The sequence below is a fragment of the Leishmania major genome, chromosome 34, assembly GCF_000002725.2.
Source record: "Leishmania major strain Friedlin complete genome, chromosome 34".
NCBI lineage: Eukaryota > Euglenozoa > Kinetoplastea > Trypanosomatida > Trypanosomatidae > Leishmania > Leishmania major.
This window is the reverse complement of record NC_007286.2, coordinates 1020389-1047901: the sequence shown is the minus strand read 5'-3', so window position 1 is coordinate 1047901 and position 27513 is coordinate 1020389. Positions and strand designations below refer to the sequence as shown.

General features: G+C 57.7%; 10 protein-coding genes across 10 annotated transcripts; all 10 read left to right on the top strand.

The window, feature by feature from the left end:
- Positions 1–3315: 3315 nt before the first annotated feature.
- Positions 3316–4413, top strand: LMJF_34_2370 (conserved hypothetical protein; the record flags this gene model as incomplete). Its single annotated transcript, XM_001686283.1, has 1 exon — positions 3316–4413. The coding sequence occupies one exon, from the start codon at positions 3316–3318 to the stop codon at positions 4411–4413; it is 1098 nt and encodes a 365-aa protein (XP_001686335.1).
- A 1788-nt stretch (positions 4414–6201) lies between these two features.
- Positions 6202–7500, top strand: LMJF_34_2360 (conserved hypothetical protein; the record flags this gene model as incomplete). The annotated part of the gene is made up of 1 exon (XM_001686282.1): positions 6202–7500. One exon carries the CDS (start codon positions 6202–6204, stop codon positions 7498–7500), a length of 1299 nt encoding a protein of 432 aa, XP_001686334.1.
- A 2146-nt stretch (positions 7501–9646) lies between these two features.
- LMJF_34_2350 (hypothetical protein) lies at positions 9647–10267 on the top strand (the record flags this gene model as incomplete). Its single annotated transcript, XM_001686281.1, has 1 exon — positions 9647–10267. The coding sequence occupies one exon, from the start codon at positions 9647–9649 to the stop codon at positions 10265–10267; it is 621 nt and encodes a 206-aa protein (XP_001686333.1).
- A 1111-nt stretch (positions 10268–11378) lies between these two features.
- On the top strand, positions 11379–14051 carry LMJF_34_2340 (putative asparaginyl-tRNA synthetase; the record flags this gene model as incomplete). Its single annotated transcript, XM_001686280.1, has 1 exon — positions 11379–14051. One exon carries the CDS (start codon positions 11379–11381, stop codon positions 14049–14051), a length of 2673 nt encoding a protein of 890 aa, XP_001686332.1.
- Positions 14052–15273: 1222 nt separating this feature from the next.
- LMJF_34_2330 (putative clathrin coat assembly protein AP17) lies at positions 15274–15705 on the top strand (the record flags this gene model as incomplete). The annotated part of the gene is made up of 1 exon (XM_001686279.1): positions 15274–15705. The coding sequence occupies one exon, from the start codon at positions 15274–15276 to the stop codon at positions 15703–15705; it is 432 nt and encodes a 143-aa protein (XP_001686331.1).
- Positions 15706–16647: 942 nt separating this feature from the next.
- On the top strand, positions 16648–17046 carry LMJF_34_2320 (conserved hypothetical protein; the record flags this gene model as incomplete). The annotated part of the gene is made up of 1 exon (XM_001686278.1): positions 16648–17046. The coding sequence occupies one exon, from the start codon at positions 16648–16650 to the stop codon at positions 17044–17046; it is 399 nt and encodes a 132-aa protein (XP_001686330.1).
- Positions 17047–18087: 1041 nt separating this feature from the next.
- LMJF_34_2310 (conserved hypothetical protein) lies at positions 18088–18339 on the top strand (the record flags this gene model as incomplete). Its single annotated transcript, XM_001686277.1, has 1 exon — positions 18088–18339. The coding sequence occupies one exon, from the start codon at positions 18088–18090 to the stop codon at positions 18337–18339; it is 252 nt and encodes an 83-aa protein (XP_001686329.1).
- A 1093-nt stretch (positions 18340–19432) lies between these two features.
- On the top strand, positions 19433–21340 carry LMJF_34_2300 (conserved hypothetical protein; the record flags this gene model as incomplete). The annotated part of the gene is made up of 1 exon (XM_001686276.1): positions 19433–21340. The coding sequence occupies one exon, from the start codon at positions 19433–19435 to the stop codon at positions 21338–21340; it is 1908 nt and encodes a 635-aa protein (XP_001686328.1).
- Positions 21341–22221: 881 nt separating this feature from the next.
- On the top strand, positions 22222–23217 carry LMJF_34_2290 (putative G-actin binding protein; the record flags this gene model as incomplete). The annotated part of the gene is made up of 1 exon (XM_001686275.1): positions 22222–23217. One exon carries the CDS (start codon positions 22222–22224, stop codon positions 23215–23217), a length of 996 nt encoding a protein of 331 aa, XP_001686327.1.
- Positions 23218–25213: 1996 nt separating this feature from the next.
- On the top strand, positions 25214–27466 carry LMJF_34_2280 (conserved hypothetical protein; the record flags this gene model as incomplete). The annotated part of the gene is made up of 1 exon (XM_001686274.1): positions 25214–27466. One exon carries the CDS (start codon positions 25214–25216, stop codon positions 27464–27466), a length of 2253 nt encoding a protein of 750 aa, XP_001686326.1.
- Between the last annotated feature and the right edge of the window lie 47 nt (positions 27467–27513).

Sequence of the window (27513 nt, the reverse complement as noted above, 5' to 3'; positions counted from 1 at the left end):
TGCGTTCAGTCGAGGTACGCTGAAGCGGCTCGTCGTGATGCGAACCAAGGCGACCGTTGTAATGAAAAAGAAGCGAGGGGGAGAGATGCAGAGAAAACCGCGTGCTTCGGTGCAGCGCAAGCACATGCAGACTCGCTCTCTCGTGAAGGCGGGTCGAATGAGAGTCGCGAAGCAGACTCTGCGCACCCACCCCACGCCCGGCATCACGAGAAGATGGAGATCTCTCTCTATGAAAAAGGTGAGTTTAGTAAACTCTGAGAGCACACGCACGGGCTAAAGAGAATGCGCATGAAGGAGTTTCGAACCGGCGGACGACAAGGCGCGACGAACAACAAACCTGCCCGGAGCCCCTGTGTGAAGGAACGCACATCAACGTGACAGTAAGCGGCGCAACGGAACGTCCGCTCCGTCACTCGTTGTTTGCTCTGCAAGCCTTTTTTTCTGTTACTTCCGTAATGCTTCACCATCTTCCTTTCGACTACGCACCCCGTTGTCTTGTCGTATTTACAATGTGGTAGGTGCTTTTTCTTTCTTTTTTTACTTGCCTTCTCGCTAAGATTACTTGCGCACTGTGGATGCGGATGCAGTTCTTCGGTTCGTGGGCGCTTCTGTGGTCCTTATTCCGTCTTCTCCCGTCAGTCTATTTGATGTCTTTGGCTCTCCACGCGGATTCGCTCGTTGTGTTGTACTCACAGGCCTGCGCCTTCGTCATCGCTTGACTGCTTCCTTTTTCATTGTGTGATTGTCGTTTTACGTTCAATACTCCTATGCCTCTCTTTCACCCCGACCCCTCTTTCTCTCCTGCGACACCGCTGCGAGGTCGGGTGCGGCAGGATTCGCGAACCGCTCCACCTTTCTTCTGGTTTCTCCACTTTTCTCTCTTTCGACGAGAGGCAGGTAAGCAAGCAACGCTTAGCGATCGCCAGAAAAAAAAATCGTCATGCGTTGTGCTTTTTTTCGTGCCTTCGTTTTGTCTTTCCTATTCTTAAGCTCCACCTCTACCTCTACCTCCTCCGACACCACCACCACCCGCCCTTTCATCGGTACGCGCGAACGTCTTTTTGTGTTGTTGTTGCCTGTTCTTATTTCCACCGACACGGACAGCGCATGGTTCTTTGTTCGTTTTCTGTATCACTTCCTGTTTGACTGCTGTTCTCTACTTTCACTCCCTCTCTCTTATGACCCTCCTCCCTCTGATAAGCTGATTTTGTGTCTTTCCCTTTGTGTGTGTGTGTGTGTTGTTCTCTGCTTTCAACCGAGACTTCGTGGTTGTGAAGAGGAGCGTCGTCGGCAATGGGACTCAAGAACGACGGGCGTCCTAGCGAGACCAAGAGGGATAGAAACGAAAAACCAAGAGGAAACTCACAACAAGTGAAACGTCAGAGGTGTTGTTGAAAGACCCTACTCATCCTTACCGCTGCGGCTTTTGTGTTATTGAATGTTTTCGATGTCATCCTTCCATCATTCTAGCTAAAAAAAACGAAGAACATGACGACTATCGTATACCTGTGCGATGTTCTCCTGCTGCAGCCGAGGATCATACATGCGTGTAGTGGCGATGTGCCATCGCGTTCATGTGGGCAAGGGAATGCGCGTCGGTCATGCGTAGTGGCGAGGAAGACTGCTTTTGACTTACATGAGTAGCCCTGGGCAGGCATGCTCATCCTCACATCCCCTTTTCTTTTTTTCGTGTGTGTGTGTGTGTGTTTGTGTGTTATGTTCTCCTTTTTGTTTCTTTTGCCTAAACCTGGTGGCCGCTGTTTTGTTCTTCGTCTCTTCGCAGCATCAGCAGAAGCGAAATAACAATTCGCAAATAAAGAAATGGACATGAATGGCCTTTGAGAGCGGAATTGTTATCTCCTCTCCTGCCCGCCCGTCACGCGCTTAGTGGATAACCGTATTTGACGGATACTGTTGTCATGTGACTTGGCGCGGGGCTCTTGCTGGTTCCTGGTGTGAATGCTCCATCATTTTTTTTGTTTTCTCATCTCTCTGCTTGTCCTGCCACTCACTTTTCTCTGCTCGCTCTGTCCCTTGCTTCCATGTTATATATATATATCCGATGTGGTGTGTACTGCTCAATGCCCGTGTGCGCTTCCGACTGTCTTGTATAGCTGTGCTCCGAACGAAGATGGACACCTGTGTCGTCGTCATCTAGAGGGGCGGCCTTCTCTGTGTGTGTGCGTGTCTGTGCATGCTTGTGAATGCTCGTCCGCGTTTTTTTTTTGCGTGCGTCGTCTTTGTGCTGGCGTGTGATCCGCTCCTCTCTGGAGCGTGGGTGCTATACGTATATGTATATACGTCCAGGTGGCTGGTAGGTGTATGTGTATGTGCCAATGAAGGTGTGCCTCTTCGCACAGTGTATCGTCCCTCGAACAGTCTTTCCGTGTGTTAATGTTTTTGTTTTCAAACGTTTTTTTTTTCTCTCTCTTGTTTGGTCGAAGCGCCTTGTTGTAGTGGACTCTCTCTCTCTGTCTGTGTGCGGGTGTTGGTGTTGCGCCCTTCTTTCTTGTTTGCTTTTTTGTCCCTCGTCCGCGCATGCTCTTCTTGTGTTCTCTCTTCTCTCGTCTCTCCGCTCTTCTCTCCTCGTCTACGCGGGGTGCACGTGACTGTGGAACATGTCCAGGTGCGGGAGACAGCGCCATACAAGCAGTCAAACCGCTTGATAAGGACAACATGGGGTGAATACTCCTACAGGCCACTACCGGCACCGACACAATACAGCACGCACGAAACGCGACGTCTGCGTCGGTGGCGGGAGAGGCTCTCGCTTGTGTTTGCTTGTGGGCCTTCGTGGTGCGCCGTTGCCACTCCGCCCCCTTCTTCCGGCGCCTCCTCTCCGATGTGTCTTCGTGTTCGCGCCTCCACTGAAGCTCCGTGTCACGCTGGCACCGGAGGCTATTGCAGCCACGAGTGCACGCGCTGGGGGGTCTTTTCTCTGCCGTTCCTCCCCCCTTCCCCCCACCCCGTGCGTACGTACCGCACGTACTAGGCAGAAGAGCCCGTTGAGCCTTCTTGCTCCACAGTTCGCGATGCGGGAAGGTAGGTGGGTGGTCGGGGCGAGTCGCATATGGAGGAGTGTGGTGGACACGACTTCCGACCTCTCCGTCTCTTAGTTCATCTATTGCACCCTTTTCTCCTTTTTGCTTTCAACTTGTGCTTCACCATGCGCTCCCTTAATCGACGCTGTTACGTTCACGATGCAGGCATTCTGCCAGAGTCGAACGCCACTGTACTCAGGCAAACCCCCGAGGCGCACGCCACTCTTCCCTTTGCTGGCGAGCATCGATCTATTCCACCTATTCATAGAACAAGATGTCTGCTGAAGGCGACATGGAAGGGGTCGCGTACGACAGCACCCTTGGAGCGACGCTGGACCCGGGTGAGGGAGAGGAGGAGCTGGCTTCCTATCTTGTGCCGCGCTTGGCTACATATGCGCCGTCCGCCTCACCGCTTTCGTCATCGCTGGCATCGCAGGTCGGCGAAGCTGACGGCGCCGCTGAAGAGGATCATGCTGTGCCCCTTTCAAGGCAGCGTGGCGGCAGCGGAAGTCAGGCGCGGGACAGCGGCGAGCGTTCAGCCGCACACGCCCTCGAGGACGACACAGCTGAGGGTGTCGCACTGCGTGCGAGTCACGGTCTGCCTGCGCGCTCGTCTGCCTCTCCCGACGAAGAGGCACAGGCGACCGCCGGCAGTGGTCTAGACCCATATCTTACCGAAACGGATGCTGAGGATGTCGACGACTGGCGCGAAGAGGACGAACATGACGTTGACGAGGACGACGAGGAAGAGGCTGACAACACCGATGCCCCACCACAGACGCGCTCGGGCACGCGCCACGGCGGCGCGAGCGACGTTCCCAACTACGTGAACGCGTTCGCGCACAGCCGTGTAAAGGCGCTGCTCAAGTACGAGGGCAGCTCCTCCATCATCTCAAAGGATGCCATATCAGCGGTGTCTGAGGCTGTGGCGCTCCTGACGCGTGATCTTGTCGCTCTGGCAGCGGGAGAAGCAACCAGGCGACATTGCAAGACCGTCACCTATGAGGATATCGCTCGCGTGGCGCAGTTGCTCGACCGCTTTTCTTTCTTGGCGGAGGTGGTGCCGCCGGTGGCCGCCTCTTCCTCCAACGCGCTCGGGGCTGGAAGCTCGATTGTGGTTGGCAGCAGCGTACACTCAACCGCGACCCCGGGCAGCAGTAGCGGCACGAAGCGACACGGAAACCCGTCCGTGCGCAGCCGATCCGCGCACGGACGCCCAGGGAGGAATGCGCTGCAGAACCTCGGCGAATCACCGCCGGCGTCGGCGCGGTCCAAGACGGCGCACGTGGGCGTGCTCGGTGCAGCCGCGCACCGATCGGCTGTTCACCCGCAGCCTGGGGCTGGTTTGCGCCAGGCAACCCTGCGTTTTTGACGAAGAGGGCGCACAAGACACCCGAATGTCGGAGACGTCATGGGTTGCTGCTGCGCCCCTCCCCCCACGGTTTGTATGAAGAGGAAGCGAGGCGCAGACACACACCACCAAACAGAGCACCTTAGGGCGTTGCACCGGAAGCTCTGCTCCCCTTCGACGCCTCCGGCCTTCCCATTCCTTCCTCGTGCATCAACGGGACTTTCCAGCTTTCGTTCACCCGGCGTTTGATAGAATGTCGCGCGCTCGAATCTAATTTTGCACTGCCATAGATGGTGCTTATCGAAGCTGCATTATGCCGGAAGCGAAGGAAACGGAGAGGCGCTGAGGCTGCAACTAAGCTACAACCGCAACCAACAAGCAAAAGAAACAGAAATGTGCACCATCTTTTCATCGCCTACAGCTGCTGTTGCTGGTGCTGCCAGAGGAGGCCACGCGTTCACTTGTGTGCAGCCAATGGGTAGTCGCCCTCTTCTGCCCCTCACCTACGCGAGTCAACCGCATCCTCTGCTAGGCGAGGGGTGTTTGCACCACGTGCGCGGACTAAAAGGGAAGGGATGGGTGGACGTGCGACGGGGGCTTTTATGGCTTGCAGGTTGTGCTAGTCTTATCTTACTAGACATTCTCCACTTTCTCTCTCTCATCCCCGTTGACTGTCACATTCTTTTTTCCTTCTTCGTCTCGCCTTTCCTCTGCGCGGCTTTGCTTCCCTTTCACGAGCTCACGCAAAAAAAAAAACGAACAACACTCTGGACCTCTGAATAAAACGCGCACCACCGCCCTCTCATGCTTGTCTCGCTTGCTCGATATCCGCTGCTCTCTCGCACGCTCTTGCTCTAATTTCTCGGGTGCTCGCTGCACCACCACAACACAGAAACCCGCAATATTACATAAACGGCCGCCATCCTCCATATCCCGTCTCTTTTTAGCTTGCCTGCCATCTTCCTCGCCCTCATTCGGTATCGATTTGAAGGGTGGGACTCTCTTCTTGTCGTGCGCTCTCGCCCCCCTCTTTGAAGCTGTCTTTTGCCACCCACCTGTGCTTCTTCGCTTTCTCTGTTTGCCATTCTTGTCTCCGTTGGTCTGCGAGCTACAGGGGGCGTGTATTAGAGCCGCTTCACCCAACCCCTCCCCTCAAAAAAAAAAATCAACAGAGGAAACACCACCGCAACAAGCTCACCAGCACATGTAAAAACTGACAAGACGTAGAGGAGGAACCCTCACCAGAAAAAAAAGAACGTAACGCAAGTGCATCCCCACCTCTTACACTGAAGCGTCTTTTTCCTTTTTTTCTTTCCTGTGTTGTTTATGCTCGTTTCACCATATCACGATCTCCACGTGTAGACAACAACTGCAAACAGCAATCCAAGGCGCACGCGAACACACTCGCTCACACACACACACACACACACACAAGGAATAGGAACGCGCATATACACGCACAGTTTGCGGTAACGCTGTCGCAGGTTCGCTTATGCGCACGTTACATACACTGCAACGCAACGCTGTAATGAGCACGTGCACTTTTTAGTCTCATTATTTCTTTTTCTCTCGTTCATACCAATTCTCTGTCTCTTTTTTCCTTGTTTTTGCCTCTTCTCGTGTTTGCTGTCTGCTCCACAGTTGTTTGCGGTCACCCCCTTCCCCTCCCCCTATCTCAGCTCTGCTACCGCCCTTGAGTCCTGTACGTTTTTTGCTTTCCTTTCTTTCAGCTTGCTGCCAGTGGGATCCTTTTTCATTGCTAATACCTAGACTCCTTCCCCCTCGACTGTTTTCGCTGGGATACGAGCCATGTCTACGATGGCCGCCTCTCGCAGCGACACACCGGCGCCGGTGCATGAGATGTCTATGGAGCGGCTACGGCGCGAGTACGTGTCGCTCAAGAGCACCAGCTACTCTTTGACGGTGGAGGAGTCGCATCTTATCAGGAAGATCGAGACTCTGCGTGAGGAGTCGGTCCGCGCGGTGCTGAACGCTGAGATGAAGGAGGAGCAGGTGTCGAACCAGCTGTTCCGCCGCCTCGATGGCGCGGAAAGAGAGGTTCAGCGATACCAGGCTTTGTTGAAGGAAGAGGAGAGCGAGGCAGAGTCGCTGAGCGGGCGGATCAAGGAGATGCGCAGTCAGCAAACAGAGGTCGAGAATGCATTGGAGGAGCGGCAAGAGTATCTCTTGATGAACCTGCAGCGAAAACTGCTCGACATGGCGCGTAAGAAGACGGCGGTGGAGCAGGAGCTCATGGCGGAGCGGCAGAAGTACTTGGATGTGCTCGTCACACGCCTCAACATGCTGCGCGGCCGCGGGGTCGGCTCTAGCACTGAGTCTTCTGTGACCATCCACTCACAGCCGAGCCCGGCCGAGGCGAATACCGTTCCCGTGGCGAAGCATTTGGACGTGCCGCTACCGACAACGGCAGCGCCCCACATTTCCACGCCACTGCTGAGGACGGGCGTGCCTCTTGGTGACAACCACGGCATGCTGCCAGCAGAGAAGCCTCTGCGAGAGGATGCGCACACCGACGCCGGCCTTCCACTACCCTTCGTCCTCTCGCCCGCCATATCTGCTCAGAAGAAGCCCAAGGATGGTGTCATTGTGAACGCGTCTCGCGGCAACACAAGCAGCACCAGCGGCCGCCTGAGCGCATCAACGACTCCCCTCTCTGCCGACCTCACGCCGCGCTCCTCGCACTCCTCCGAGACTCACCACGCCGTGGTGGCTCTCGAGCGCAAACTCAACCAGCTGCTCCTGGAGCAGGCCGCCGCTATGCAGCGGACCTCCGCGACAGAGAAGCAGTGCGCCGTGCTGACAGCGAAGCTACATGCGGTGCAGGAGGCGACGTTCCTCGACCGCGCCCGTGCCTCGAAGATGAAGGAAGAGCTGGAAAAGGCACGCGCTCGCCTCTCAGAGGTGAAGGCTAGAGACAGAAGTGGCATTCCGTTCTCGCCATTGGACGACACCTCCGTCATGAGTGGCTCGAATGCGTCCTTTGACAACTCCAGCCCTCTCGTGCTCAGCAGTCTCTCGCTGCGAGAGCGCACCCGTGAGCTGCTCTCATCGGTGCCACAGCCGAACGCGAATGAGAGACCTTGCTGAAGAGGGCGGGGGGGGGGGCGTGCGAGTATGTCGAGAAACTGGAACATGTACGACCGATACTCTTGGGGCTGCACACTTGTGCAGAGAATGAGGCGAGAGGAAGGGCTCAACTGCTGCTCTGCGTGCGATGCCCCCGTGCATGCGTGTGCGTGTGTGTGTGTGTGTGTGGCAGCACCCGTTTCCCTCTGCACTTTTTCGCTGAGACACATGCTAAATATCGTCTTCGCAACCGCTAAAACAACAGCAAAAACCGTTGACGACTGAGTAGCCGAGTATCATGATCAACGTGAATTCAGACACCAGCACGGTCCGCGACTCTCGTGGCTTTCCGGCTCGCCCTTCGGTTGTGTTTTCAAGTATTGTGCTTAGACCTCGATAACGGGGGGGGGACTCCTCACAGTGCGCGGTTTCGCAATGTGCACTACCCAACTCTGTGGTTAAGCCCAGCAGCCCCTCCTTTCTATCCCTGACAGATGCCCAACCAGCTTCTGGTGGTGTCAGGGTCGGGCGCCTACGATGCGGGCATGCCAGAGCGATGTGTCGCTGCTGGTGTCGGCGGTGAGGTCCTGGACGGCGTGGCGTCGGAGCAACCTGCGTCTGTACGCACAGCTTGTGCCATCCCTATGAGTAGGCGGGGTGTCCGCGCGACTGGAGACGCATCCCACCCTCCCGCCCTCACACTGCCTACTGGTGTGGTGGTGGGGGGAGCCTGAGCCACCTCGCGAGCGATGCATCAGGGGTGGTGACCTGCATAATGGGGCGGGTGGAGGTCGGGGCAGGGGGCCGTGCTCTCGCATGACTTAGCTGACCCATCGCTGCAACACACGTGTGCCTAGGGCTGCTTCGTCACATGCGATGGGGGGCCTGTGACGGGCCAAGGCTCTGGCGGAGTCTGACTCGTGCTGTATGGCCGAATGGACGCGCCGAAACAAAAGCAATGCTGCGCGCGGTCTCTCGCACCCCCACACACGTGCACGGTGTCTTCTTTGTGTGCTTGTTGGCACTGACTTCGCTCCCTCTCTTCTGTTGTTTTCCACCGCCTTTAGACTCATCACTATGCCGGTATCTCGTCACCTGTTGTTCTCAAGAGTACGCCAGATTCTTTATGCCGTCCTTTCCTTCTCGTTCACTCGCACCTTGTGAGCGCACTGGCTTCGCACTGCTCCCTCAACCACTTACACTATCGCCGTGATGCTACCCGCGCTTCCCCCTTCTGTGTGTAAGTGTGTGTGTATGTGCGCACTCGCGCGTCGGCGTGCTGTCGTGATGCTTCCAGCCCGCTCATTCCCTGCGTCCTTTTTTTGTTGTTGTTGCTGTTTTTTTTTTGTCTGTTTTCGTCCATTTTTTTGCCTGTCGGCTCATCTTTCGCCCTCTTTACTCTTCTCTGTGCCTCTGGTTTGCGATGGAATCGATGCAGGTTGGGGAACCGCCTTTGGGAGCCCGAGGTCCGCGCCTGTCCCCTCGTTTGGTTGCCGCTCCTTCTCTTCCTCTCTCTATGTTCTGTAGAGGCAGTTGCCCCTGCCCCCCACTCCCCGGTCGCTCTGCGTCTTTCTTGTGTGCGTGGTTGTTAGTACTGTCTTGCTGCACGCTGGCATCTTTTGTGTTTATCGCCCCCCTCTCTTTTTGTAATGGCATCCGCGCGCTTATCTGCTTGTGATGTTGACTCACCAGACCCCTCCCCCCGCTGCGCCTGCGCGCCGGTTGCTTCGCTTTGCGTGACCGTTACACACCCCCTCCCTCTCTCTCACCACGGCCCAAAGAACCGAGCAGACACGCAACAAGGACGCACAACCCCCAAACACCTGAAAGTAATGCGAAACACGAGTGCGTTTCAGGACGCATGGTTTTTCTGACACGTGGAAGTGTCGGCATGTCTTTCTTTTTTGTTGTTTTCTGCTTCTCGGTATCACCGGAAGGTTAGCGGTCCGGCGCACACACACTGCGCCGCTGCCCGCCTCCTGATGCTTTGCGTCACCATCGATTCGTGTGACCCATGCGCTCTCTTGCCTTCTCCTTCATCTTTCAACTTCCCGTCCTTCCTTTTTTTTTTCGTGCGTGTATTTCACCGTGGCCTGGCCGAGCGCGCGGTCTCCGCTGCACGGTTCTTTCACTATGTTCGAGGTGGCTGGAGGAGGGGGCATCAATCATGTCTCACATCCATCACACTTACCATGGGCGCGTAGGATCATCAACCACGACCCTGTCCTGCTCCAGCTTCGCAGCACAAGGCTCCGAGAAGCAGCTTCAGTACGGTCAGCGCTGCGCGCTGCTACGAGAAGAGCGATACAGGCGCATCTCAATATGTGCGCTGGAGAATAGCGAGTGGGCGGAACTCTGCATCGTGTGTGCTGACGAGTTGGCGGAAGAGTGGTGGCGAGAGGATGCACGAAAAAGCAACAATGCAGGTCCTGCAGAGCCGCGTCCTCCGCGGTACACCTATCGGTACAGGGCAGGAGCAACGGTGTCTGTGCTGTCTGTAGGCCAATCGACGGAAGCCCTCAATGGGAGTCTCACTGCCGCAGCCGGCTGTGTCAATGCCGAGGAGAATCAGCTGAGGCTGTGGGAGTGGGAGAACCGTGCCGACTTGCAGGAATGGGAACTTGGCGAGCGAAAGGAGATGGCCCAGGCAATGCAGCGCATCCTGGAGACACAGCGCGAGCTCGAGCTTGCCCATCTGGAAGGTGCGTGTAGGCGTGTGATGAACGGGACGACGGCGCTCAACTGGACGTCGTACCCACGCTACGACGCGCCGGAGCTGCTCTCATGATCCCCTCGAAGAGTTGCTGTGTGTAAAGAATCTGGCGAGAAGGCAGACTTCAGGAGGGTAAGAGAGCGCAGTGCAATGCAGGGTTTGCCTTTGCTCGCACATTGTACATGCATGTGTGTCGTAGGTGCCCGGCTCCCATGACATCCGCGCACTTGTGTGCGCTTCGCTTTCGCCTTTCCATTTCGCTTCTCCCTTTGGAACTTGCCGACACGTCTTGCCCTTTTTTCGCTCTTCCACTTCCATGCGCGTGTGTGCTTGCCGAGGTGTGGGTAGTCGGGTGATGTGTGCGCTATCTGCGGGCTCGGTGTTGCGTCTACGCAAAAGTGGCTGATGTACAGCGTCATCAAATGGGGGTGTGGAGATGCCCTAAACACCAAAGACAGAGTCGAGAAGAGGAATGGAGAGGTGGGTATCCACGGTGACCCCACCCCCTCGCCCTACACTGTTGCTGCTTCGTTCAACGCCGCTTGCTGCGGGATGCCGCGGAGGGGGGGGGGGGCAGTCTCTTTCCGGCTTTTTACGCGAAGGCGCGAACCACCGGAAGGTTTTGTCAAGCGTGATCGGTCAAGACAGAGGTACCTGCACCCGTGTGCTCCTTTGAGGGTGCGTGGGTTCCTACGGTTGATGTTTTGGGGCGCTCAAGGGGCCCTTTCCCCATCCTCCTGCGTCATCCGCTGTGAGGGCGCGCTTGCGTTAATGCACTGCTCTCCAGCAGACACTTCTTTCCCACTACACTGCTGTCCAATATATACATATATATCTGCATACGTATTGTTTGTCTATTGGTGCAAACCGTCCCGCTTTCTCGCGTTGTTGCCACCGAGGGACGGGTGAGGGGTAGGGGGCGAAGCAACGAGTGGATCAAGGGCGACTGACGGAGCTCGACCCCTTCCAGCTGTCGTCTTTTGTTTTTTTGAGCGCTAATTTCGCGTTGCTCTCACCCTGTGTTCGCTCTAGTGGAAGAGCGCGGTGGAGGGTGAGTACGTGGTACACGGGAAAAGGCTACCAAAGCGCTTCCCGCCACACGAGCGCCCATCTCCCTCCCCTCCCTTCCCCACCGACACACATTTCAGACTGCGGCGTATCGGGCACGTGGAGCTGCTTGCGACAAATGCATGCCAAGGCTTTGGCGAGGCTGCGAATGCACCACGCCGCAAGGCAGCGGATGTCATCTGTGGGCATGTGGCGGGCGTTGTGGGTGGTGGCGAAGCTGACGATGGTCGAAAAGGAGGCGCCCGACTGGCAGACGACAATACCGATGAATCTGGCGATGACGACGGAAAAGCTACATGCGCTTCCGTCTTCGATGATGGCAAGCAGTGTCCGGCTGGCAGTAGACGAGGCGCCCTCTTTCACAACGACGTCACCGCCTCTTGCACCCGGTCGCGGGTTCACAGAGCTTCGTTGCTCAGTTCCGGTACCCGTCTCTTTAGAGCAACCACCACTGGCGACCTCCTTGCCACGGCGTGATCGAGGTTGGCGCACGGGCACCTGTGCATCTTTCTCATCAGCGCTAGGTCTGACGGCCGCCTCGTCTCTTCCGTCTTCTCTTCGTCAACACTGGTCCTCTTGTACTACTCCCTCCCGCTGCCCTTTCTTCTCTTTGGCGTTGCCGCTCTGCCTGCTGCGTCACCGTCGGACCCTGCCCCCCCAACACCACCACCGATCACCGTGTCTGCCGCTGCACACGCCCTGCAGAACCATAGCTATTCAGCTACACCCGGTGTTACTCTTTAAGGCATCGGGTTCGAAAGACCCACGAACAAAATCAGGAAGCACCATGGAGAACGAGCAGCAGCGCACCGCTGCCATTGCGCAGCTCAAAGCTGTTGTTGGCCTTGACGACAAGGGCGCCAAAGACCTGTCCAGCAAGCCGGAGCGCGTTGCCGATGTGCTAGCCTTCTTCGCGCAGCACAACATCGATGAAGCTTCTCCTCGTGAGCAGAAGGTCATGTTGTTCAACGTGTGGACGAAGGTGAAGAAGCCTGAGCACCGCGATCCCGTGACCACCTTCATCCTTGAAGGCAAACTCGACAGCACACAGAAGGTCGACGCCGCCATCAGGTTCGTGAACGCGGCCGGGAGTGATGTGGTGGACACGGCGGCCATGTCGGCGGAGTGCGGCGTCGGGGTGATGGTGTCGCGGGAGGACGTGGAGAAGGCAGTTGCCGCAGCCCTCGCCACTGAGGACGTGATCGCGCTCAAAACGAAGTGGGACAAGAACCCGAACATGATGCTCGGCCAGATGCGCCGTGTGACGGCCCTGCGCTGGGCCGACGTGGAGCACATGCGCGCGGCGCTGGAGAGGCAGATTCCGGGGTTGATCAAGGACGTTATTGTGGAGGCGAAGCCGGCAGCGGCGAAGGAGGAAGCCGCTGCTATGCCGAAGAAGGAGGTAGAGTCGTGTCGGCAGAACTCGAACTTCAAGGATGTTGCGCAGGGGCTACCGCGCTCCCCGATTGGCGAGCTGCTGTCACACAAAGAGGGTGCCTGCGTCTACGTCGTTGGTTGGGCCCACCGCGTGCGCCACCAGTCTCGCATGTCCTTTGTGGTGCTGCGCGATGGCACGGGCTTCATCCAGTGCGTCTTCGACGGTTCCACGGAGCCCTTCCACCGTGAATCGTGCGTCGCCATTCGCGGGACCCTGCGCCACGAGCCGAAAGCGAAGTCGGAGCTGCAGCCGCCGATGGAGCTGCACGTGGACGAGTACGCTGTCGTTGGCGACTCCGACGGTACAATTGAGACGGTCATCACGGCTGAGAGCTCCGTTGACAAACTGTACGACCAACGCCACGTTGTGGTGCGCGGCACGTTGGCGTCGTCTGTACTAAAGGTCCGTCACGAGCTGTTGCGCGTGTTCCGCGAGCACTTCTGGTCGCGCCACTACTACGAGGTAACACCACCGACGCTGGTGCAGACGCAGGTGGAGGGCGGCTCGACCCTGTTCGAGGTCCTGTACTACGGTGAGACGGCGTACTTGACGCAGTCGTCGCAGCTTTACCTTGAAAGCGTGACGGCGTCGCTGGGCAACGTGTACTGCTGCGTGCCGAGCTACCGCGCGGAGAGGTCCAAGACGAAGCGCCACCTCAGCGAGTTCACGCACCTGGAGGCCGAGTACGACGTGTGCTCCTTTGAGGATCTTTTGAATCACCTGGAGGACATGTTCTGCACCGTCATCCGCACCGTTATCGAGCGCGTCGGGGACTTGGTTGCCATGCTGAACCCCAGCCAGCTCATCGACCCCAACGGCAACGTGCGCGACCCCGCCAACTACAAGTTCACGCCGACACGCCCTTTCCGCCGCCTCCGCTACGCCGAGGCGATCCAGTTCTGCAACGAGAACGGTATCTTGAACACCGAGACAGGCAAGCCTTTCGAGTTTGGCGACGACATCACTGATCAGCCGGAACGCGCGATGGTGGCCAAGCTGGGCGAGTTTGTGTTTATGACGCACTTCCCTGCGAGCATGAAGTCTTTTTACATGCAGCGTGACCCTGACGACCCGACGCTGACGGAGTCGGTCGACGTCCTGGCGCCTGGCATTGGCGAGGTGCTTGGTGGCTCGATGCGTATGTACAAGTACGACGAGCTGCTCGACGCGTACAAGCGCGAGGGTCTGGATGCGTCCACGTACTACTGGTACACGGACCAGCGTCGCTACGGCGGTGCCCCGCACGGCGGCTTTGGCCTCGGTGTCGAGCGTCTGCTGGTGTGGATGCTGAACCTTGATAGCGTGAAGGACGCATGCCTGTACCCACGTTACATGGGCCGCTGCAAGCCGTAGTGTGCAACGGTCGAAAGGGTCGCTGCGTAAGCGCGCGCGAGGTGGGGCCGTCAGAGACATGGAGTGTGCGTTGCGCAAGAAGACATTGGCCGATAGGCGGCGGATGCGCGCCGGCTAACAGTGGAGAGAAACATGCGCGACCTCCTCCCCCCTCCTCCAAAAAAAACGGAAATCACGACGCAGATGACAGAGACACTCGACTTCCACGAAGCCCCCTCCTCTCATATACACACACACACACATACGCTAAAAAAACGAAAGAAAGCTTCACCCCCGGACTGTCGATGAGCAGTGGAGACGAGACACACCAATAACACGCGAGCCGTCTGACTATGCGACGGTTCTTTTTCTCCGCCCATTTCCTTGTTCTTTTCTTCCCTCCCCCCATTCTCTTCTTTGTTGTGCTTCGGTGTGTGTGAGTGGGTACGGGGATAATGCAGTGCACCAAAAGAAACGTCAGATCAGCATCGCAGCTAACGCAGGAGCTAGTTTGCGCGAACGTGGCGATTGTGCAACACGGATATCTTGCGGGAATCCTCGCAACTCTTGTAGGTAATGGTTGAGTCTCTGTGCACGCTGCGTCCACACTCGAGGTGCACGCGCACTTCTAGGATAGCCTCGCAAGCGTGTTAAATGGAAACGTACACACGAAAAAAAAAGTAGCGTCCTCACTGTGCGGTAGATGTTGTGCGCCGTGTGTTTATATGAGAGGACTTTGCACCGCACTGTCTCTTCCATGGAGGGTGCTTTGGTATTCTTTTGTGTGTATGTGGATGCCCCCCCCCCTTCGGCCCCCACATGCTGCACTCGCCGACGCAACCCGCCGCATGCATCTTCTTTCGCGCTCTCTCTGTTGGACGATAGCCATTGCTCCTTCTGCGCCTCGTCTACTCTACTCCTGACTTCCTTGGGTCTTTTACGTTCTCACGTGTTCTTCCACAGCTGCCGCCAGGTCGTTTGTTGACACCTGCGCACAAGCATGAGGAGAAGAGCAACGCCAAAGGCAAACAATTGGTAGTTGCGCAGCGTTAGAGAAACAGCTGGAACTGAGGTGAAACGAGACCCTCTCCCACGCATTTTTCTCTCTTTTTTTTTTGCTGTCTCGCACGCGAATCGACGTGGTGGTGCGAGTACAAACAAATCAGCAGAACGATAGGCACGTGCGGACATCATCACAACAAGAGCTGCCACGTCATCGAGAGGAGTACTCGCCTCCAGCGCAATGATCCACTTTATCCTCTTGCAGAACCGCGTGGGCAAGACCCGGCTGGCCAAGTTTTACATCCCGGTCGACGATGCCGGCCAAGCGCAGATCAAGCGTCAGGTCCACGTTATTGTGAACACACGCGATACGCGCGCGACAAATTTTGTGTCGTACGAGAGCATCAAGCTCGTCTACCGCCGCTACGCCGGGCTCTTCTTCATCCTCGGCATCGACCAGGAGGACAACGACTTGATGTACGTGGAGCTGATCCACTTACTTGTCGAGGTGCTGGATATGTTCTTCAAGGATGTGTGCGAGCTGGACTTGATCTTCAACTTCCACAAGGTCTTCATGATCATCGACGAAATGATCATGGGCGGCGAGATCCAGGAGGTGTCGCGGCCGGTCATCTTGAACCGGCTACAGGAGCTCGAGATCTCAAGCAAGTAGATGACGAAGCAGAGGGATGAGCCGCCAAGTGAAGCAGAAAAGAAAATGCCAGGCATAACAGCAAGTTCGTGTACAGAAACATTCACACGGCTGTGCTGTCGACGGCATAGCGCTTGGGCAAATCTGTAAGCGTGCCAGAGCGAGAAAGCCGCAACAGCACCACCGGTTCGCCAACGCGCACGTGGCCGCTGCACTTTTTCGTCCCTTCGACATTGTGTTTGCTTCCGGCCGCACTTGCGCCGTGCTATCGTTCTCTTTTGGCCTATGTTCTTTGCTCTTGAAGCCCACTCTCCTCTTTCGATGGGTGCGCGTGCGGTGACGCTGTGTGAAGCGGTACTCGTTGAACTTGCGCTTCCCAGCGGATGAAAGTAAAACGATCGCCGCAAAACGAAAACACTCCTGCATGAAGACTTGTGCTGGGGCGCGCAGCTCTCCGGTCTCTTTGGATGACAAGCAGAAGGTGCAGGAGGGGTCTGCAGCAGTCAGGGAAGTGGCGCACCTCTCAGCGGTGATGACGTCCGATAGCCATGTGCTGGGCTGGTCTTAGGCCTGGGTTTTCTTCCTTCTACTCGACTTCCATGGAGCCTGGTGTAACTCTTTTCGCTTTCCTCGCCCCTCTTCTTGGTTTCTCTCTCTCTTTCTCGTCCCTGTCTTGTTTTGTACACGTTGCCCGGGGTCTTTTTTGTTGTTGTCCACTTTGCCGTTGAGGCCTCACCATCGAGCCGCACACCCAGTTGCACCACGTGCGTGAGTCTTACCCACGCTGCTGTCTGTAGCTGAACAAGGCGTTCGTCGCCAGCACCCGAAGACGAACAGCGAAACAAGTCGACCAACACCTGCTCCCTCACGCCCCACACACTTACACGCGCCGCCGCACAGGTACGGAAGAGGCGCCGCATATCGATCCATCCTCATCGAACCCGCACGAAGAGAAAAAAGAATATGGCGGTGCTCGACTACCTGTTTTACGCAGGCGTGCTCCTCCTGGCGCATGCACTGTACATGGCCTGCTCTATCCGCGAGCAGCTGCAGGCGTCCCACCACAGTCACGGCCACATCCCTGCGATCAGCTTTGGAGGCCACAACGTGTCCATCACGGCGATGATGGTGCCCATCACGTTAGAAGTACTCGCGGGTACGTTGCTGGGCATTACTGGCTTCGCGCACCGTCACAAGATGCAGGATGCGCGGCTGTGCGACGTCACCAAGTACCTCCACTATGACAATCAAATGAACTCCGGCGTAGGCTTCATTCACTTCAATCATCGTGGCACTGTGGCGTGCAAGAGGGATGAGCTGAAGGAGGAATGCAAGCCACTTGTGCAGAAGAAGAAGGAGTGAATGTGCTACTTGTCCGGCCTGCGCGTGTGCTGACCACGTGGCTGCTTGACGCTGCCCTTGCCTCCACTCTTTCTTCGTGGTTTGGGGGCTCTGCAGAGCTTTAGCCACCGCTGGTGGCGATGGGTGGGGCACATGCATCAAAAAAAAAGTTTTCCCGTTGCGTCTTGCATCATTCCAGGCGATGCCAAATATTTCTGCTGTGCTATCGCAGAACAGCTGCGCTGCAGTGGCTTCTCTGTTCTCCCCTCTCTTGTGCGCGCGGAGACTCGGTGCGAATGTGCGATTGTGCGTGGGCGTTTTTTTTTCGAGTGGGGGGACTCTTTATTGCTCGTGTTGCACGTGGTCGCGGTAAGGGTAAAGCTGGTAACAACTCGTTGCAATAGCGAGCGAAAAAAAAAACAACAACAACCACAACCACGCAAGCGCGACGGCCGCAGTGCGCTCGTGCAGGCTGCAACCACAGCAACAACAAAGAAACCACAGAGGACAGTACGTGACGGTGAAGCGCACATCGGCCCTCAAGGAATTCCCGCCAGTCGATCTCATTCTGCTTCCTCAGTGATAAGGCAAAGGCGGGTACTGAGGTCTCGGATGAAATTGCGGAGGTGAGTCCGTGAGCGCGTCATCGTATCTCTCCTAGCGGAGTGTACTCTGTTGCACTCTTTCCACTGCGGGAGAGACGCAGTCGCCTCGAGCTTCATTGCACGCCCCTCTCTCTCTGCCTGTTAGCATAATGACGAGGGCTTGGTGTAATGGCGACACTGCTGGTGTGCCAGCGTTTCTTTTTCTTGAACAACCCCCCCCCACCTCCAACGTTGACATTCTTCGCCCACCACTTGTACACCGTTGCATCACGCCTGTGCACGCATGCCCACACTCCTGCAGTTGCAGGTCCGTCTGTTGCTCGAAGGGCGCTGCCGTTGACTGCAGCCATTCACCTTCCCCCAGCCCTTCTGGCTGTAGTCCTGGGCTCGCCTCGGTTTCTTTTGAGTGTGTGTGTGCTGCTGTTCTCTACCATTCGTCATATAGGCGTTAGTGCGCATGCTTCAGAGAACAACACTGCGCTGCTACAGCGCCCTCGTCGGCCAGGCGACGCCGGTTCTTCTTGGCAGCAAGGGCGGCACCCCAAAGCGCAAGAAGAACCCAATGCAGCTTCGTCGCAAGACGTACGGCCTTCACTTCAAGGAGCGCTACCTCAAGCTGGAGGAGTGGTACTTTTGCCCTCTCTGCGCAGAGCCCAAGAAGCAAGGGGAGTGGTGCCGCCGTGAGGACTGCCGTCAAATCAAGCCGTAAAGGTCGTTGATTCGCTCAGCTCGTAAGCAACGCAACTCTTCCGTGTGCTCGTCGGCGCGTATGCCGTGGCGCGTGGGTGACTTGGCTGTGTATGCAGTGGATGGGTAGACAGGGTGCTTCTTGCGTATGTAGTGCCTCACCGTATGCGCTGTGGCGTGCCAAGCACGACGGGGTGGGCAGGGGTTTCTCAGAAACAGGTGTAGGGTGTGTGCAAAAGCAGATTCGAGCTGCTCAGGCGTGGGCTGAAGTCCCCAATCACATCTTTTTGCTTGTTGGGTTCCTCATCCTTGTGTTACCCTCTTGCGGCAGAGCACACAAACGAGCCTGAGAGGCACTTTGCCTGTGTCTGTGTCTGTGTTTGTGTCTCTGTGTGTGTTTTGTTTAACTGTTGCACCATTCGCCGCACCAGGTGGCGCCTTTTACAGCTCGTGAAAACTCCGCTCGACTTCCTGTTTTCTTCCGCATCAGACGAAAAGAGGATGACGGGAACGCGAATCCCGGCACTCGCATCCACCGAGAGAGCGAATGGAGTGACAAAGCCGTGGTATTCACGGGGACAGATGCGTGTCGGCTCTTCATGGAGGCTGTCTCTGCTAGGCCTGTTTGCCTAGGGGAAGGTGTCATGAGTGGCTCGCAATGCTTACGCGGAGGGGGTCGATAACACGCACATACGCTGAACAAACCAAGTGCTCGCTCATGCTTCCCGCAAAAGCGAGAGAGAGGGCGAGAGAGACAGCGGGGACGAGGCAATAGTGCCCCGATGTGCACGCCGCGAGGTGGGCAGGTTCAGGTACACGTGCGTACGCATGCCGCGTACTGGGAACTCCCTCGTTTTGCCGGCGTGCCCACGATTGTGTGCCCACCGTGCGGAGGGCACACGAGTGCGATGCCAACAGGCGGGTTGTGGCCTCGAGCTTTGCGGCTCTCGATCCACGGACACCAAAAAGCGCCGAGGGCTGTGCGCCTCCGCTGTTAGGCGATCGTGTGCGCTGGACTGCTCGCGTGATGTTCTCTCCCCAACCGCAGAGGGGGGTGGGTGGGGAGGGGCTGAGGGTGCACCATATACCTTTTCTTTTATTTCTTCACGCTCTTCATGGATACACAAATGTCTTTTTTTGTTGCTGTCGCGCATCCATCGCAGGCCGTAGCAGGAGTGATGCAGCAAGTGTTTCCGGAGCCCCCCGCCCGCGGCGGGGAGGGCAAGCCATTCATTTACTTTCCTCTTCCATCACCGTCAGCGACAACCTCGACCGCAACGCGGAAGCGCTCGCGGAGCCCGGCGGGGGTGAAAGGCGCAGCACAGAGCTCCACTGCCACCAGCCCTGCAACACCACTGTTGCTGGAGGGGCGTGCGGCGCTCTGCCGCTTCATAGAGTATGGCAACCAACCCAGTCCTGCCTCGATGTGGTTCTCTCGCCATTCGGAGACGCCCTCCACGCCGGCGCAGCTCTTCGCCAACCACACGGACCCGTCTCGCTCTGCTTTGGCCCCTAAGCATCGATGGTGCTTTGCCGCTCTCCGTCAGGCCATGTGGCTCCTCTGTCGGGTTGTCCAACTAGACAGCTCCGGGTATTACCTCCGCGCGACGTCTCCATCGAATACGGGGGCCGACGCAACCGCAGTGGCAGGCGGTGCACTACCCTTATCCACTGAAGCTCCTGCAGCGACCGCGCGTGTGACGACACTGGAGCTGTACTGTCGCTTCCAAGCACTCGAGCTCGAGCTCGAGGATGCGGCGCTGCGAGCCGGGGCAGCGACGCAGGCAGATGCGGTTCCCGATTCCATACGGCAGCAGCTGCGGTCTGATGTGGACGCGACAGTAGCGTGCATCGAGGAGAGCTTGAATGCGCTGGAGAGTACTCTCGTGCAGATGCTGCTCGGCAGCTTTGCAGACTTCAGCGTCAACGGTGCGAGCACGGTGGACATGCCTCTGGCGCCGTCCTTAGAGTATGTGGCGAGGATGCTGCGGGAGCTGCCGTCCGTGCTCCACGCGGAGCAATGGCCCACTCAGTTTGTGTGTGATAGCAATGCTCCGTTAAGCGGCAGCGGCACAGAGCTGCGGAACGCCGAGGCAATCACATCGTCGTCGTCCTCCGTCCTTGAGCGGACTCTACTCGGCATTTCGCCACTCTCGGGGACCGACGCCGCCGTCTCGCAGTTTCTCGAGCGGCTCGGCGGTGCAACGACGTCGCTGGCTTTGCGGAGCTTGTTTGACCTGTGCCACGCGGACGTGTGGAACCTCCTCGGGGTAGCGGCGACGTCTCCGATCAGCCGGCTCGCCGCCCTCGAGAAACTCGCGGCGGCGGCGAATGGCTCGGCAAGTGCGCCCGGACCGTGCCGGCCCGTGCTCGACGCGGAGACTCTCGAGTTCAAAGATATTCTCGTGTGGGCGTGGAACCGCCAGTACGGATGCGTCGGCCTCCGCCGCCTCTTCTTCGAGATGCAGGTGCTGTTCTACCGGTACGCGATGAACGCGCAGGCCACGTCAAAGCAGTCCCGGGCCGGTAACGGTGCTACCCTTCGTGACGTATGCGAGCTGTGGGCCGTCTGGCGTCTCTCTCTGCAGAAGTGGTCAGCAGCGTTTCTGGCGAAGCTTGGCACTCATGAGCAGACTGCGGATGTTCTCGATGCGTCGACCTTGAGGGCGGACGCGTGTGACTTGATGCGCCAGCACGCTATTGCTGTCAGTGGTTTGGCGGAGGTGCAAAGGATGGCTCTTCGAGTCATCACCAAGTTGCAGACTGTCGATGCGAAGGGCTGGTTTGCTGTACCAGCGTTTGACCTCGTGAACGTCGATTTCACGAGTGTGCGTTACTGGATTTCGAGCCCCGTCTTTGCACGCAAGTCGAAGCGAGAGGCCTACCGTTCCCTCTGCCGCACGCTGGAGCGGATGGTGGACAGCTGTGTGCAGAAGTACGGTCCGACACACGCCTTCAGCGATGTCATCACAACAGTGCGACAGCAGCTCGTTGACGTGGCTCGTGCGGAGGGACTCTTGTAACGCGACGGCCTCCGTGGAAGGAAAGGGACAACGAGAACTCATCGCCGAGCGCGGTGAGCTGGACCGTGGAAAACACAGAAGGGCCGCGTGGGGGAGTCTCACGCCCTTGCGATGTCAGCGACGCTCTGGTGACATACCGTGCGCACACGCCCGTGTAACCCAGCGTTTTCTTTTGTTGCTGGCGGACTAAGCAGGCCCAGCTGTGTCCTCTCTGTGCTGTACGCTATGCACCACATTGGCGCAGGAAGAGGGGAGGGGGTCAAAAGCAGTGCATTCTATCGGAGGGGCTCTTCAGCGAAAACAGAACCAAGAAGTAAGCGGCGACGTTAGCAGTGGGGGCAACGCCTCCACCACAGTCCAAGCCTTCGCGTCTTGCCCGCTCTGTCTGTGTCTTGCTTCCTCCGGCTCCTTTCCATCCCTTGAGGCGGCACTGGTACACACACGCGCGCGCACACACACACACACAAGCACAATGAAGGCGGCATTCTTTGTGCCGCCCCTGTTGCATCGCGCATTCCGCAGCAATGTTCGGCGAGGTGCGTGCAAAAAACAAAGGAAGTGCGCATGCACTCATCTCTTCTCGGTAGTTCTCTTCTCTCTCCGACTCCGACGTCCTCGTCGACCTTGCTGCGTTCTCTCGCACTCTTTTCGGTGGTGAACCTTTTCCCGTGTGTGCAGTACCAGCCCGTTATTCTTGTGTTCGTGGGATATTGCCATCGGAGCGCTGGGTCCTTTTACGCCTTTGGCTTCTCGACCGTCACCCCCCCCCTCCCCTACCTGCCACCTTTCCGTTTTAGTTTCGTGTCTTTGGCCTAAGAATTGAGCCTTTCTTCACCGGCTCTCTTCACGTCATTGTAATCGCCGTGCACGTACACACCGCCATGTTGCACATCGATTTCTGCATCGCAGCGGATGCCCAGGAGGCGCTGGAGGAATCGGGCAAGCCCAACACTGCCACAGTGGCCGTGCCCATCATCCTTGAAAAGGAGGTGCTCAAGTTGCTGGCGCCACCAGTGTGCTCCAGCGATGGCGGCTTCGAGTATGACCTGAACGCGACCCGTACGCTTCTGGGTGCGAAGGGTGCAACCGCGGCTTACATTGTGGTGCGCACCGCGCCGAGTACGCAGTATGTCGTCATTTACGTGAGCGACACCACAAGCGCGAAGAATCGCATGCTCTACTCCACTGGATTGTCGCGTGTGGTGGAGGCGACGCCACATGCGCAGAAGCGTACAGTTCGGATCTCCTCCGTTAGCGAGCTGCTGCCGTCGCTGTTCGAGGCCGAGTCAAAGAAAGTGAAGGAGGCCTTGATGACGGAAAGTGAGCGGCATCACGCCGCGATTGCGCGAATGGAGGTGGCACCGCAGCCGGTGGCGCTCCCCGGCGTGGCCGTCCAAATAACCACGGATGCTGACGACGGGCTGTCGCAGTTTGCAGGTGGCGCGGTGGAGGTGGCCACGTTCAAGATCGAAGCAGGGCAGCTTCAGTTGGACAAGACTGTGGCGCAGCTGAATGGCAACCTCGATCAGGTGAAGTCCATACTGACGGACGCCGACCCCCGCTTCGTGCTGCTGCGCTACCCTTCGCCTAAAACACAGCTCGCGGAAGCTGTCATGGTGTACGTGTGCCCGCCTACCTGCAGCCCGAAAATCAAGATTCAGTACGCATCCTCGGCCGCCGCCTTCCGTGAGCAGGCCTTGCGCCACAAGATCCAGCTTGCACACAAGGTGGAGACGGACACCACGGCGACGCTCGCGGACGACGTGCGCAGCGCTTTCGAGCCGTTCCCGTCCGCTGACGCACGCAAGACTCACGGTCGATTGTCGTCATGTCCCCCGACCTCGTGGGCACCGAAGGGCCACAGCATGCTCATTTGACTCGGGCGAATGCTTCTGCCGCACATCGAAAGCACCCGGGGTGAGTCGTCCACCTCTGCTCTCCCAATTAGTGTGTCCACCTCATCTTCTTTGATATATATATATGTGTGTGTGTGTGTGTGTTTCCTCTCATCATAGTGCTTCCTCTTCGTGCAGCGAAGCCGTCCTCCGTTTTCGCCTCCTTTCTCCTCTTTCTTTTTGAGCTTTATGTTTTTTTTTTGTTCTTTTGCGTGTGACGGACTGTCGAAGAAGATTGCTGTTTCTTGCTCCTTCGTTGAGTGTGTGCCGCTGTGCCTTTTACTGGTGCTGTTGGTGTTGATATGTGTCCTGCTTAATTTTTTCCCTTTCTGTTACTGCTGTTGGCTGTGTGTTTTTTTTTCTTGCTCATTCCACTCTCTCACGCTTCACTGTCCTTGGTATCCTCCTCTCAGCCCTAGTTCCGATGAGTTCATTGTGCTCTCTCTTCCCTTCACTATTTCCTTTTCCCTCTTCGTTCGTTGTGCGAGTCCTCAGAGCACCCCGTGGCGCTTCGTTCCGCCTCCTCCGCCGTCTCCGTGTCCGTCCTGGGACCTGACGCCGCTGCACTGCCAGCGGCGTCAGCAGTTGCTGGTTCGCGGACGGACGAGTCATGTTTTCTTTCCTTTTCTTTTTTTTTCTGTTGGCTCTCGACAATGTAGGTGAACTGTGTGGGCACACTGCATACGTGCATCTCCCCTCCTCTCAGCACCTCTGGACCGTGCTTTCTTTCGCCCGAGACGCACAAACAAGAGGAGAACACAGGCACAAGGCGACGGCGCATGCTTGGCATCTCTGTCTCCTTTTCTGAGGCAGCGGTGCTCTTGTTTCTTTTCCCTCTCCACTTCCCCCCCCCCCCAGTTGCTCTCCCTTCCATGGCTTTCGCCCCAGCACTCTCCGTCATGCCGAGAGAATGGCGCACTTATGTGTGTCGCCCCGTAGAGATGGTGAGAGGCAAACGCCCACTTGCGCACGCCCAGTGTGAAAGGGGCGACGCCGGGCAGAGACATCAAGCTCCGCCCCCCTCCCCCGGCACACACACACACACACACACATATATATATACGTTCTCTGTTCTCTTCTCCCAGTTGGGAGAGCGTATTTGCTATGTCGTTGCTGTCGCCTCAAGGCAAGTGCGTGGGTCGGCGAACAACGGTTCGCGATGGTGAGACGGCCAACAAAGTTGGATGCTGCATTGTGCGTGGCGCACCTCGGATTTCTCATTTTCTCTGCTCATCCACAAGCCACGTCATCTGTTGTTGCGTGGAGTTGAAACATCGGGAGGGCGCACGGAGGGAGAGCAGTGATCAGAAGCCGGCGTTTATCGGGTGCGCTTGCCTCCAGTGCAGCTTTCCCGAGAGAGACGAGAGGTTGCGCGTTGCCGACCTTTGCCATTGCCCTTTCGAGGAGGAGACGTGCGAGGATGGAGCGCTATGCCGCAGGGCTGTTTTTTTTTTGTATGTGTTTTGTTTCCGTTTTCGCTTCCTTCTCACGGAGGGGAATGAGCGAAGCGCAAAAGAAAGGCAGGAAAAACAAACCAAAAGAAACACAGCGGCCGGCTGTCCCGTCATGACCATCCAATCAACGGCAATCCAGGAGCTAGACTTGCCTCCTTGCTTCCTTGTCTAGCTTCTCTTCCTTCTCCGCCCTCACCCCCTCTTTTTGGTCCACTAGCTGATCTGCACGACCTCGACTTTTCCTCTGTCTGATGCGCATGCTTGTCTTCGCCGCGTAGACCGCCGTCTCTTTGCCACCGTGACAGCCGGCTCGATCTCTAACTGTCCGTCTGTCTCCCTCGTCCTTTTTTTGGCGTCGTGCACGCGCACAGAAGCGGAGGAAGGACGGACGGCAAATTGAATACACACCCGCTCTGCTGTGTTGGCACACAGCCGGTGCTCCACGAACGTTGCATCAGCTCCTTCTCTTTTAGTTTTGCTGTTCCTCAGCGCGTCGGATGGAAGCGCCTGCCGAAGTGGACCCGATGGTGGCACTGGTAGAGTCGTGGGATACCTACCTTGTTCCTTCTCTTCAACTAGTCTCCTCAACGAAGGTGTCTGAGCAAGGTTGCGCCGGCGTCGATCAACGTACGTGCGTCTTCGCTTCTGAGGCATCACCATTTCGCTATCACCTCACTGATGCATGCCCCATCTTCACTGCCAGCGAGCAAGACAGCAGTGACCAAGTCAGTCCAACGACCTCAGGGCCGAACAGCACGGGTGGCACCCCTGCCGATGTGCCCGCTGCGCTGTCATCCTCGTCGCTCTTGTGGTTGCTCACACTTGTGAGTCGGAACGTGGAGCTTCTGCGCGCTGCGGCTCACCTCTTCTTGCAGTTCAATGCGCAGTTTGCCGCGCTCGTGGAGTCGAACGCGGTGACAGTCAACGCGCTCCGCGCACGCCATCAGCACCAGCTAGATTCCTTGCTTGAGGTGACGGACAATCATGCAGCTACGAACATGATCGTGGACTCTGCCGTCACAGAGCGAGTGGTTCTTCAGCAGCAGCAGGAGCTGGACGCTGCGGAGCGCCGTTGCGCAGCGGCGGAGCAGCGGCTGGAGGTGGAGCTGCAAAAGACGTTTTGGCGGTTTCTCACAACGTCGGCGCCGGATGCCGTCGCGGCTGCCAATCGCAAACAGCAGTCGCTTGGCTGGGCGAACGGTGGCGACGGTGCAGGTGCTGACAGCAGCCTCTATCGTGCCGAGGTCGACGTCAGTCGATTCGCCGAGGTGCGCAAGGCCGCCTCCCCGAACCCGCACCGTTGCAACACCGCCGTCGCTCCGTTCTCGCCCGTCCGCCTGGTGCCCGTGCGGACCATCAAGCTGAGTAATGAGGTGGGCGATGCGTCCGCGGCTGCCGCGGCGTCTCGGACGCAGTCGCCATCGAAACGATCGCAGGATTCAGCCCTTCAGCCCATCGTTCTGGATATCTCACCCGTCTCGGCACTGTCGCGCTGTCTCGGGTGCTGCAGCGGCACTCAACTTGGCGCCATCGCATCGTCCGTGTCGAGCGCGGCAGAGGAGCACCTTCTCCGCCTTGCACACACCCGCCACTCTGTGCTGCTCTTCATCGGCTCCGAGTCCGCCGCGATGGATGTGATGCAGAGCTGCAAGGCGCCGGAGCTGCTGCTGGGGGCTGGGCACAGCTGCCGTGACCGCTTTCAACCCTTGGCAAACCACCCTGTTCTACGGGTTCTTTTCACGACTCGACTGTGGGGTGCCAACGTCGTTCTCTTGTGGAACCCCGCGCAGGACGCTGCACTCGCTGTGGCTGCGCAGGCAGTGGTGGAGGACGCGCTGGAGCTGGCGTACGCGTGGGACGCGGACATGTTCTCCGTGGCGGTTTTGGAAGGCGCGCGACTGCCGAGCTACGCGGGGGCCGGCGGCGTCTCCGCTGTGGCGACGGGAGCCTCGTCGACGTCGGCAGCGTTTTTTGCATCCCAAGCGGTTTCGATGGAGGTCCTGCGTCAGCTGCGCAACAGTGTGACACGAGAGCTTCTTGACACGGCTGGCATGCGCCGTGCCCGTCGGTGGCAAGGCACGGCGACATGGATGCAACAAGGAATTGGTAGCGCAGCTGCGGCCACGACTGGCACTCACATGTGCCCTCGCGCGGTGGGAGTACTCTACGTCAGCCAATCAGCCCAGCAAGAGCAGGAGAATCAGCTGCAGCATCAGGAGGTGTCGTGCACCGCCTCATCTATTCGGTCAAACGCGGCCTCCCCGCTTCGCGGCGATAACTCCATCGTGTCTGTCATGTCATCGTCTTTCCTGTTCTCGCCAACGTCCCCTGCCAGCGCATTCCGCGGCCCGTGCATCACCTTCAATACGCCACTGGCGATTCGTGCCTTTCTTCCGCTGGCAGAAGAGTACTTTATCCGGGAACAGCCGAGCTTGGTGAGGGGGTCCAGTCGCGGCGGGGGCGATGGGCATCACGGCGTCTCTGAAGCAGCTTCCTCGAGTACCCTTAACCAAGAGGGAGGCGGCGCGCGTGGTCTGCTGCGCCGGACCGCCTCGGCGACGGCCACGGAAGACGACGACGCCTCCTTCAGCAGCGAGAAGGATGCGCGCTTCTCTCCAGCGAGCTTGAGTGCTACCTCGGCACCCGCTTCATCTCCTGCTATCGATGCAATAAGAGCCAGTGGCAGCGGTGGCGAGGCAGGACTGCGTCGTCAACCGGAGATGACTCTAGAGTCGCTGATCCAGTACGCCTTTGGGGACCTGGCCGAAATCCTCTAGGACCTGCAAGCGTTTCTTACTCTGCGTTGCTGACCAAAACGCTTTAC